Genomic DNA, 12,437 nt, shown 5'->3' on the forward strand with positions numbered 1-12,437 from the left:
AAGTTTATTATTATGTTTCAGGAATTTTTTTTATTGAAAAAAAAAATTATTTTCCTTTTCAACAGATTTCATTGCAACCAAGCATACCCTAAATCTACTGGCCCTTGAATAATTATCTTATAATGAATTCCAGAACTAGTGTTACAATGGTTAAAATCACTAATTTTGGCACGATGAGTTCGAAAAATGTCATGTCATGAAGATAAGGGAGAGCTTAGGCAATCAATGACATTATATTCGGATTCAAGGCAAAAGAATGATCATTCGCAATCTTCTTACTCGAGCAATTCATAGACAATTTTCAGAGTTGTAAGTTCCATTTATATGGAAAATCATAAAAACAGAATGCCTGATGAGAGACTATTCTGCTGGGATGAAGAAAATGCATGTCCCTATGTATTCATGGTGCTACATTATAAGTGAACAATGATATGTTCATGGACTACCTAGAGAGGGATGGCAACATGAAATTGCTAGAGGGACAGCTTTGGGCCTGTCTTAATTTTAATTGCTAACGTCTAATAGGAAGATCCTTGATGGGTTTTTAGCTTGCAAAGACAAACTCATCAGTTGATGGGACTTGTAGTAGTTCTTAATTTTTGAATTATAGAAGTTTTTCTTCTGATAGGAAGCAGATGAGAGGATTTGGGTTTGGAAGGTGGTGACGAAGCTCTACCAAAGTACTTGAAATAGAAGCAGGTGCAGGAGCGTATCCAATTAACATTAGAGTGTAATTAAGCAAGAACATATGTACATAGTGAACAGGATGGAGCTACAGTTGGCATGATGAAGCTACTTTGGCTTCATTGCATAGAAGGACAAGAGAAGGATGAGGCTGCCTTAAAAAATGACCAAAAGCATGATGAATTTAAGTGTCGATAAGCCCGAGTTCTTTAGGGTACTCAGAAAGCATTGAAACTAGAGGAAATAGGATTCTTCGGTCCTTCCATGTTGTCTTCTCAAGTTTGATTTTTTCTCTACACCATATCCCCTATGCAATGAGAAAAGGCTTGGATGATAACAACAATAATGATAACTAGGTGGAATAAATATTATTATAACAGAAGCCTTATTGTGAGGACCCGTGCGGGCGTGTGTTTAGTCCCACATCGGTTATTCGCTGGGTAGATCTTGGGTACTTATACAGGATCAAGGAACCCAAATAATAACTTCCGGCTAGCCATTTTGGGTAAGGTCCTGGGTTGTTACAAATGGTATCAGAGCGGACCCGGCTCATAATCTATGTGGACTAGGGGACACTGCAGCACGGATCTATTGGGGCTGACCACGGGCCAATCGTGGTGTTTGTGATTAGATTTGAATAGATATGAACCCTTAGCCTGACGAGGACGTCAGGGCTTGAACGGGGGGAGTATGTGAGGACCCGTGCGGGCGTGTGTTTAGTCCCACATCGGTTATTCGCTGGGTAGATCTTGGGTACTTATACAGGATCAAGGAACCCAAATAATAACTTCCGGCTAGCCATTTTGGGTAAGGTCCTGGGTTGTGACAGAGTGGTATCAGAGCTTAAGGTTAAGGTATCCTAGGGTTTATGTTCAGGTGAGTATTAGTGGAGAATTATGATAAAAAAAAAAACTATCAGAGATTTGGTTTATAATCACTTGAGATTATAACAAGAATGGTATTATAATCTAAGGTTTAAGACCACTAGGGACTGTGGCCTTAGTGGCATTAAAGTTTGAGGTTTAAGATCATTGGGAAATGTGACAAATTGGAATCTGAGCATATGTTTAAGATCACTAGGGATCGTGACAGAAATATATCATAGCTTAAGGTTATGATCACTTTGAACATGACAATTAAATTCGGTGCTGAAGATGCAAGATCACTGGGCATTGTGATAAAATGTATGCATCGGTTTGGTTTTCGATGCGTGCGGAAGGAAGGTATAAATTGTCTTCGATCGTGATAAGAGAGGTTTGACCTAAGATAAGTGTAGGTCAATAATGGCATATCGAGTATACCATGTTCAGATATTATTTAAATGACCTAAAAATTCAAACTTGATATGAGTTGTGATATAATCGTATTTTTGGTTTTGCTGCTAATTATTAGAGTGGGATTTGTATGTTGATCTTCCGTAGTATTGGAGTAAGCTAAGGAGATTTCATAATATTGAAAGGAACGTTCTTCGAAGTTGAAAATGTATGTGGATTATATCTGGTGTTGGCATGTTGGATATTGCAAATAGGTCTATTTTTTATGGATGTATTTGATTATTTTGAGGCCATAGAGTATGCATATTGATGGAAGAATTCTAATTATTTGAATTCTCATATTTGGATTGGGCTACTGGATTTTACTTATAATTGTATAAGACTATTTGATGTGTTAATTTAAAATTCAAGCCTAGGTTTAAGATTTGAGCAGGGATCTTTTGTCATTGTTGATGAAGCCACTAATAAATGTCATTGAGTAGAGACTTCGGTCATGAGATGCTTACATGAATTATCATATATAGCATTACTGATGGATGTTAAGAATCTTGGTGAAGGAAGATCAGGAGATCGATCGAGTTAAATTCTAATCATAGTGTATTGGCTCAATGACTTCTAACCCATTGAATTTGAAGTAAATTCTATTGGAAGGAAAATCAATGTAGATTTTCCAATTAAATTACTAAGGGAATACAAGAGTTACCCCCTTTAAATTAAACCTAGATATTTTGGATTCCAAGAAGGTTGTGGAGATCACGTAGTGACCTTAAACTTGACTAAAGGATTGGGGGTTAGTTATGGTAAGTATACTCTATATAAATCGAGAACAAAAAGATCTAGATGTTTTGCTCTAGTTCTACTTGAAAATTTAAAATTTGGATTTTCTTAGTCTCGATGCAAAGTGATACTTTGGACAGAAATCATTTTGTGACTTTAGAGAATTTGATGAGTTAGATCAGAGTGCGCAGCGGAAATGTAGTGGTTTGAGTTATTTTGAAATCGATTAGAAAAAGAAAAATATTTAATAATAATACCTTGATCTGAAAGGTATTATTATGGAAGACTTGAGTTAGTTTTCTAGTAGAGGGGAATGTCGTTGATTCTTTGCCTACTGGAAGTAGTTGTGGGCTCTCCTATTTTTGATAATTCTAAGAAGAATTTTGGGGCATCTCAAATTTAGCGTTAACGGATTGATAGCTCTGTGATTAAGCTTGGGCCTGGAATTCTAGGATAAAGGTTGATCATTCAATCACAGGCAAAGTTAAGAAAAGAAAAATGATTATAGAATATTAAGAGCATTTGATACTAAAGATTTCTCCTATTTCTATCAAGCCAATTATGATCTCTGGGTAGAATTAAGAGAAATTAATTTCTTTGGGATATAATTATGGCATTTTAATCCAAGGTTGGGAGTTTAGAATTCTTTTGAAGGAGATCAAAAGAACTTACTATGTGTGGTAAATAGAAAGGATCAAGTTTTGAGATGATGTAATTTTTGTATGTCAAAACCTTGTGGGTAGGTACTCCGAGAGGGAGACTATTTGAAATCTCAGGGATGATATAATGGATGCAATTTTTTTAAAAATTTGAGGCTTCAAGTAAGTTAATTTCGAGGACGAAATTTTTTTAAGGGGGAGAGTATGTAATACCCCTAAAAAAAAAAAAAAAAAAAAAAGAGAGAGAGAGGGGTGGACGGGCCGGCCCGAAAAGACCGGGCCCATCCACCATATACGATCGTGCCTAGGGCACGATCGTGGGAGAAGAAACCAAAAAAAAAAAAAGGGGGGGAGGCGGCGGCGTCCGGCGTGAGGTCGATCGCCGGAGGAGACAAGCACCGGAGAGGAGATCCGGCCGGCCGCAAAGCGACCTCTTCCCTTCGTGAAGACTCCTCACAAATCGGGCGAAGAAGCTTGGGGATCCGAAGGTCTTCCTCTCCGATTTTGTCGCCGGAAAGGCCGCCGGAGCACCCCCATCGGACCGATGTAAGCGTGAATCCTTCCCTTGCGTTTCATTTGCTAGCTTTTCGGGCGGTGTTGATGGGGATTTGGCCGGTGAGATCGTCGGAGAAGGATCCGAAACAGGGGTACCCTGTTTCGGCTTCTCTTTTCGGATCTTGCCGCCGGCCGCCGGTCGCCGGGATTGGCCGAGGTCCATGACGGTGGGGTGGTCGGGATATGGGAGATTTGGAGTAGGGCTCTAGGGCTTTGGTTGGAGATGGGAGATGGCGGATCCGAGGCCTTCCTCGTGATCCCGTCCTCTCCTCCTCTTTCCCCCGTCGGTTGGCCACCGGTGACGACGGCGGCAGCGGCGTGGGCCACCGTGGCTGCCGTCGGGTGGGGGGGAAGCCGAGCCACCATCACGGTGGCCTTTCCGTGGAAGAAATGGAGGAAGGGGGAGGGGACAGTGTCGGTTTTGGGGGAAGAAGAAGAAGAAGGAGAAGAACTTTTCTTCTCTTCCTCTCTTGGTCGGCCACCATCGCCGGTGACAGTAACAGTAGCGGCCGGCGACGGTCCGACCAGTGGTGGCTGAGGGTTGGGCAGGTGGCGATTGTTGCCCTTGAATCAAAAAGATTTGAGGAAGAGAGATGTATTCCCAACCATGAAAAGAGAGGGATCATCCCTTTCTTTTGGTTTCTTCATCGGGACCGGCCATCATCGCCGGCGTGGCAGCGGCCACGGCCGGCGACGACATAGGCCGGTGGTACAAGGGTGGGAGTCGGGCCACCCCGACTGCCCTAGATTTGGAGGGATTGAGATGTTTGGGGACCTGGTGATGGACCCCATAGTAGATATGAATTATGGTTTAGAATATTTAAATATTAAATGATTTAGTTTGTGATTTGTAATTGATGTTGTAGAGGAAGAGTCGGCGGAGCCAGGAGGTTTCGATCAGGGGACTCAGCACAACCCAGCGCGTAGGTTGTGATTCGGACCGTGTTTGAGTCAGTCTACAATTTCGGTAAGGATCCTTGTACGCCAATCCTACATGATATACATATTTTTGCACTATATATGTTTAATATGCTATGATCCAGACAAAGCAAAATAGTTTTATATTTAATTATATTTTGATCGTGTTGGCTTGTGGTTGGTAGTGTGATGGATGCTTGTATGTGTATAACTTATACCTGCATAATTGGATTTATGGATGTGGTCCTATAGACTAACCTTGTTATTATTGGTTGCCCCGTCACGGGCCGGAAACGTGACCGGATTAGTCTATAGTTGTAAATAAAAAGGATTGATGTGTGGATGTGAAATTGATTAAATGAACATTGACTTTGGGCCGTCTCGTTATTATTGGTTTGCCCGTCACAGGCTCTAAGTGTGACAATGTTGGTTTGCCCGTCACAGGCTCTAAGTGTGACACTATTGGTTTGCCCGTCACAGGCTCTAAGTGTGACAATGTTGGTTTGCCCGTCACAGGCTCTAAGTGTGACACTATTGGTTTGCCCTGTCACGGGCTGGAAACGTGACCGGGATTTGGCCCAAAGTCGGAAAGATAATTGATCCGGATCAAGTTAATATAGAATGGAAAGAAAAAGCATTGAAAACATTAATGAAGATTTATGAGCTATCGTATGCTATATCATTCTTGCGTGGTTGGACTTTCATTGATATTTGACGTACATTCTTATATTGATTATTTGAGCCTTTTGATAGCCGGTTTATGATTTCATGAAATGTACATCGATTTGTCGTGGTTTTCGAATTCATATTATTATTGTGTTGGTATGGATGTGTAGGGATTCTTACTGGGCTGTAAAGCTCACCCCCCTTTTTCTTCTTTTTCTTTACCAGAGTTGCAGGTTGCATAGTTTTGGATGGGATGGGCGCAGAGTGCGAGCACCAGAGTCATTAGTTAGTTAGTTGTTTATCCTTCTTTGATGTCGATGAACATTTGAAGAGCTCGTAATTGAACTAATTTGTTTATTTGGACATGTCGGATTTGTCTATTTGAATTTCTAAATTAGTTGTGGATTCATTGGAATTCTTGTTAATCATAGGCCTTGCATGATCTTTAGGGCACTGCTCTAGGGCTCATGCGGCCGGTCGCGTACCGGACCCGGGTGCTGGGTTCGGGGCGTGACAGAGTATTGGTGTGAGGCCCAATAGTCCCACATCGGAAAGACTCGTTCCAGAGCCTGGGCATATGAGGCGGGTGTCTCCAAATCCTGCAGACGCGTTTTGGGTGGAAAATAAAACCGGGGAGGGGTGAAGGACGCTTGCGTGAAGCCCCAGAACCGGACAATATCTGGCAGGGGAGCCCCGTGTTCCCCCCTCATGTGGCTCCCACGTGGGCACTAGGTGCCTCACGTGCCTCGCAGAGGCGGGGGCGTGACATTTGGTATCAGAGCCGAGGACGGCTCTTGTCCGATGGTGGGAAGGGTGTGAGGCTCAATAGTCCCACATCGGAAAGACTCGTTCCAGAGCCTGGGCATATGAGGCGGGTGTCTCCAAATCCTGCAGACGCGTTTTGGGTGGAAAATAAAACCGGGGAGGGGTGAAGGACGCTTGCGTGAAGCCCCAGAACCGGACAATATCTGGCAGGGGAGCCCCGTGTTCCCCCCTCATGTGGCTCCCACGTGGGCACTAGGTGCCTCACGTGCCTCGCAGAGGCGGGGGCGTGACACTTATTGCATGGAGCAAAGAATGTTCGATATTGTGTGCATATAATAACTTGAGCAAGCAAAGATGTAGATGTTAGTTAATACAAGGTATGTCTGGGAAGATATCAGAAATGGGTACATTGGAGAATAGATGGAAGTAGCATTAATAAAGGATAAACCAAGGAAAGTTGTATGAAATGGTCTCAAGATGGAATATATGCTAGTGATGGTCCCAACATGCAGAGAACCTCAATTTCAGGTTAATGTCAAAAACAGAAAAGGGAAAGCCCAAAGACGCCTCCAATATAATTAGGGAAACGGCTTTTGGAGACCCTTTCCATCATCAAGAAATAAACCTTGGCAGAAAACAATGGTGAGGTGGGATCCATATTCACAGACAAAAATAAATGGAACAGGCTTTGTTGCTAGGCTATGTTTTAATTTCTATTATTTGAATATGGCATTGGATAGAAATCAAAAAGAAAGGTAAAGATCAACCCAACCTTAACAGGAGGACAGCAGATCTGTGCTTAGATGACAATCTCTCGCTTCCTTTCCCATGTAGATTAGTAACTAATAAAACATTATCGTGCTTCAATCGCTCAAATGCACACCAGATTCTAGACATTATTTAAATGCCATAGTGGCAATGGTCCCATAAAATATTTGTCTCTGATCACCAGTCTGTAAAACTTACAATTTCAAATGCTAAGGCAAAGCATATCCAAATTCTACTTTAACATGATTATAACAGTAGATGAATCAGGTGTTATGATTCAGTTTTCATGACGCTTCTAGCAGAGAAAATCATTTATTCAAATGCAAGAAAATATGCAAAAGAAAAACCCTTAGGATCTAGAAGTGGAGTACATCAATTTATACAGGAAATCAGAAGTGGAATTTATACCTGCTGTAACCTTTTGCATCTGGAAGCTCGTATGCATCAACATCTCCAATAGCACCAATAATGGCTTTTGTAAGAGTATCATCGTCTAGCTCAATTTCTCGGAGAAAGCTGGCTGTCCCATCATATTCGTCTAGTGTTTTCAATAAATTTGGATCGCGATATGATAAATAGGAGAATACCCCTGCCATCGAAACCCAACTATGAGGAATGAAATACATGATATCCATGACAAGAGTCGATGGTTATCAGAAACAAATCAAGAAATGCATGGATATGATGTGACATGAACCTGAATCAGTATCAAAATCACAGAAGCCTCCATATGCACCACCGCTCGCTCGGATGCGGTCCCATAACCACGTGTTACTGATGTGTTTGGAAATGACATATGCACTTCCATTAAGCTGATATCCTGTTTCATATATGTTAGCAGCTTTTCCCACATAGTTAACCTGCAAAAGTAATTGAAAAAGATGATAAATATCATGAAAAAAAATTTATATAGCGGAACATTAAGTGGTACTGCTAAAATAAATGACTGCACCAGGGTAGGAATGACAATGGCCTCATTTCCTGAAGAAAGTTGGGCATGCCAGGAACCAGTCTCAGAGAATGGATCACTTGGGAGTGAATCAAGAAACTTGGCCAGAAAATTTGTAGAGTTTGTGATATTTTTTCCATCAGCTGTCATGTTCACCAAACAACCTCTTCTTGAGAGCAGGGATTTACGTATTCCCTCAAGTGAAGAAGCGATCTCATCCCAATCTTGATCAACTTTCTTTTCCAGGTCTTGTAAGAACTCCAAATAACTACCAAAAAAATTATTGAACTTTTAGGAACTAATCATGCTAAACTTGTTAACTTAATTGACAGATCGCTAGTGTATATGTTCCACAGAAAAGAATGTAATGCAAATAATAGTCAAATATTATTAACTATAACAACTAAAGCACACGGAAGTTTCATAACTCATGCAACTCTGACATTGAATAGTAGAGGTGTCATTTTGTACAACATTTTGCAATGATATAGTCATTAGTCTTAACATATAGCATAACAACCGGGCATTATTTCACCTTTTTGAGTTCAACAAAGAATTAGAAGACACTTCATTTAAAATGGTAAAGAAATATATTCTAGAAAATAATGATGCAAAAGAAAATAAGTTAAGTTGGATTTGATTTTATTTTTGGATCCTTCATTTAGGTAAGTCTTAGAGTTGGTCTCAGAGTCCTATTCTAAGTAGGATCGATGTACCAAGTTCCTCTTTTAAGCATATATTGGATGGCTAAGTCATGAAGTCATTAGGATTTGTTTCCTTACTCTTTTATGCAAGCTTCGTCGTATGGGTCGGTATCGTACCATAACGGTCGGTACCGTACCATAACGGTCGGTACCGTATCGTACTAGGTGCTTGTACCATATCGACACTCAGTTTGCCTTGCCGTCTCATACTATACGGCATACCGATACTTTGATAGAATGGTACTGGTACGAGGTCCGATACCCACACAGCAAACGTTGGTTTTATGTGTATATTTAAGGTTCCGTGAGAATCTTAATTTTGCATTTAGGAAAGACTCTGTCTAAATGGCATCCTAGATTCCTAGTAAATCAAGACATGAAAATGCTATAAAGGGCACTATGACTGGCAACTAGAAGACACTATATGCCAATTATTTGAATGAATGAAAGATTTCTCTTAAGCCAGGTTCAGATAGCTTCTGTCATAGTTTTCTCTGCTCCATTTTTTCTGTTCTAATTATTTCCATCTTTCTCCCCTAGTTTACTAGAGATGGTAGCCAAATTCTGAGTAGAAGTCAAATAGTAGTAAGGAAAAGAGAATGTATGAGTTTTAAAGGAAAATGTATCATTTTAGTTTTGCATATATTATCAATACGAAGTTGTCCACTTAAAAATATTCATGCAATCTTTGTTTAAATGCTCAATTAGACAAATAAAAACATGGATTGAATACGTCAAAACAAAAGCAGGCTGCAAATACAGGAAGCCAGTCCTAAATGTTTAAGTGAAATAGCAAGAAAGCAGACCTAATGCCATCCATCTGCTCAGCAATCCATCCTGCCACATTTAACTTAGCATTCATTCTAGCAGCTGCAATTCCATCACCACTGCCTCTTAGTTGGCTCTGCATACAGATATCCATTAGATTATCATGATGCTGAATAAGCATTTTCGCATGCAGAGATTCATGAAATAGGTACCTCCATTCTTGCTTTGTTTTGACATACAAGTTGCTTAAAGCGCTGCTGTTCAGTAAACTGAACTTCCTGAAGAATGCAATTCATCTGGAGACAACTAAAAATGTCAGCCCATTTTGAAGATGCAAGGCATGGACTGCAGATTAGTTTATCAGAATTCATCACAGTTTTAATTAGTATGTGTTCGGAAAAGAGTACTTTTTAATAACACTAACTAAAATTTAGTATGAGCGGATTATTCCCTACAAGAAAGTTGATATGCAACAAACTCTTACACACAAGTTAGAGTAACTGTAATAGGAGGTTCAATTCAAATTGTATATAGCTTTCATGACTTGTTTGCACTTAATCACACATGAGAAGCTCAAACATAGTTTAAGGGACAACTTGTTTTTGCTGTTGTCAGATCTAAAGGAATGCTAGTGTCTTAAAAGAGTCTGACTAAGGCCCTGTTTGGGGAAGCTATTGGCAGTAGAATTTTTGGAAGTAGAGCTTTCTGAAGCAGAACTTTTATAAAAAGCTCTTTGCTGTTTGGTAACTACATTTCTAAAGTGCTGTGGTACTTTAACATGTGTTTGGTAAAGAAATTGAGAAAGTACTTTTGGTATGATAAAATGACCATAAAGAACATTGCATAATATTATACAACAGAGAATAATAAAATATAATATGTATTAATACATAAATATATGATATAGTATGTGAGGCCCAATAGTCCCACATCGGAAAGACTCGTTCCAGAGCCTGAGCATATGAGGCGGGTGTCTCCAAATCCTGCAGACGCGTTTTGGGTGGAAAACAAAATCGGGAAGGGGTCTGAGCGGTGCGTGCGGCACACGTGCGGGCTCCGGAACCGGACAATATCTGGAAAGGGAGCCCCGTGTTCCCCTCTCATGTGGCCCCCACATGGGCACTGGGTGCCTCACGTGTCCCGCGCAGGCGGGGGCGTGACATTTGGTATCAGAGCCGAGGACGACTCTTGTCTGATGGTGGAAAGGGTGTGAGGCCCAATAGTCCCACATCGGAAAGACTCGTTTCAGAGCCTGGGTATATGAGGCGGGTGTCTCCAAATCCTGCAGATATATTTTGGGTGGAAAATAAAATCGGAGAGGGGTCTGAGCGGTGCGTGCGGCGCACGTGCAGGCCCCGAAACCGGATAATATTTGGCAAGGGAGCTCCGTGTTTCCCCCTCATGTGGCCCTCACGTGGGCACTCGGTGCCGCACGTGTCCCGCGAAGGCGGGAGCGTGACATGGTATAATATTACTGTAATGTAATATAATATTATTATAATATAGCACTATAACATTGCATACTATAGCATAATAATTTAATATAATATTAAATTATTTAACATAACATATCACTGTATTATGATATAATGTAATATAATATTATATTTATAGTATAATATAATAATAAGGGTATAAAATATTATAATTATTAGCATAAATTAATTTTTCATAATATAACATAATATTAAATTATTTAACATAACATATTAATGTATTATGATATAATGTAATATAATATTATATTTACAGTATAATACAATAATAAATGTATAAAATATTATAATTATTAGTGTAAATTAATTTTTTAGGATTATAAAGAAATATTTTGTGTAATTGTTATATTTTATTATGGGTATTTTGGTCAAAAAAATAGCTTTCTGACGGAGCCTAAAAGTACTTTTTCGGAAAGCTCCAAGATGGAGCTTCTTCCAAAAAACTGTTTTTAGCTTTCTGAGAAAGCTAAAACAGCTTTCCGAAATTTTTACTAAATACTCTTTTTTATCGAAAAGTATTTTTAGAGGGTTAGAAAGTGCTTTTTGGCTCTCCAAAAGCTCCCTCAAACGGGGCCTATTGGATGCTTCAAAGACTTGATATAACAGATGAAAGAATGAGAAATCCATCATAAAAGTTGAAAGGACTGAAAAGTGGCTGCAATTGAAGATTCATTCCTCATGGAACAAATGACGACGACTAAAATTTGGAGACAGCCAAATGATGAAGACTAAAAGTGGCTTGCAGTTATAGATATGGTAAGCAAAGAAATCTAAAAGAAAACTCTATAAACATCCGAAGCAGAATGATTTTTATGAACTATACCAAGAATATCAATTTATATCAATGCAAAATTAGAACCATAGAGCTAAAGGTAATGATAATACCAGGTTAAATAGGTCCTCAACCCGTCCTGCCATGGCTTTTCCACGAACAATTATACGTGTACATGGATCAACCTTTCCCCTTACAGAAGATGTGAAGGGATAAACTGAAATTCCTCCTGTCTTTCTTCCAATTAATTGATTAAGCTGCACGAAATCCATGTCTTTTGTACCCATCTCTAGCAATGATTGGCTGATAAAAAACTCCAAGGTGTTAGCTCAAGTTCTGAAGTACTAAATTTCAACTGTGCATATATATATATACATGCATCAACTTAGTGCAATGACGAAGCAAAATAGTTCTGCTCACCAGAACAATGGCACCAATTGAAGATGTTCTTTCTTCAATAAACTCATATCAAATACAACTTCTGCATAGACAACGTCATTGGTGAAGAGGTCATGCTGCAAAACTTTTACTCCATTGACTTCTCCAATCTGCAATCCAGAAGCAAATGCTATTAATAACCTTCCAACCATGTTTAAAACTCAAATCACATGAAAGCATCAAAAATCAGAAACTGAACTGAAAGAGAAGCTTTTAAAGGGTATAAGTTATGTTGGCAATGCAT

At 39.7% G+C, this 12,437-nt stretch overlaps 1 protein-coding gene across 14 annotated transcripts in view; it reads right to left on the reverse strand.

Annotated features, from left to right (window-relative positions):
* The window catches only part of LOC103698766 (presequence protease 1, chloroplastic/mitochondrial-like), a 51,719-nt gene that overhangs the window by 3,980 nt on the left and 35,302 nt on the right, over nt 1-12,437 (reverse strand). For all 14 annotated transcript variants that reach the window (XM_089927565.1, XM_089927574.1, XM_089927571.1 and 11 more), the window contains 7 exons: nt 12,176-12,303; nt 11,869-12,058; nt 9,700-9,783; nt 9,526-9,623; nt 8,019-8,283; nt 7,764-7,926; nt 7,475-7,655 (listed from right to left, as the gene is read on the reverse strand). In XM_089927565.1, coding sequence (XP_089783691.1) covers nt 7,475-7,655; nt 7,764-7,926; nt 8,019-8,283; nt 9,526-9,623; nt 9,700-9,783; nt 11,869-12,058; nt 12,176-12,303 — 1,109 coding nt within the window. The remainder of the gene's footprint in view (nt 1-7,474; nt 7,656-7,763; nt 7,927-8,018; nt 8,284-9,525; nt 9,624-9,699; nt 9,784-11,868; nt 12,059-12,175; nt 12,304-12,437) is intronic.

This window comes from Phoenix dactylifera, chromosome 15 (assembly GCF_051530095.1).
Source record: "Phoenix dactylifera cultivar Ajwa chromosome 15, Ajwa_hap1_PhDact_Kaust_v1.1, whole genome shotgun sequence".
In the NCBI taxonomy this organism is placed as follows: domain Eukaryota; kingdom Viridiplantae; phylum Streptophyta; class Magnoliopsida; order Arecales; family Arecaceae; genus Phoenix; species Phoenix dactylifera.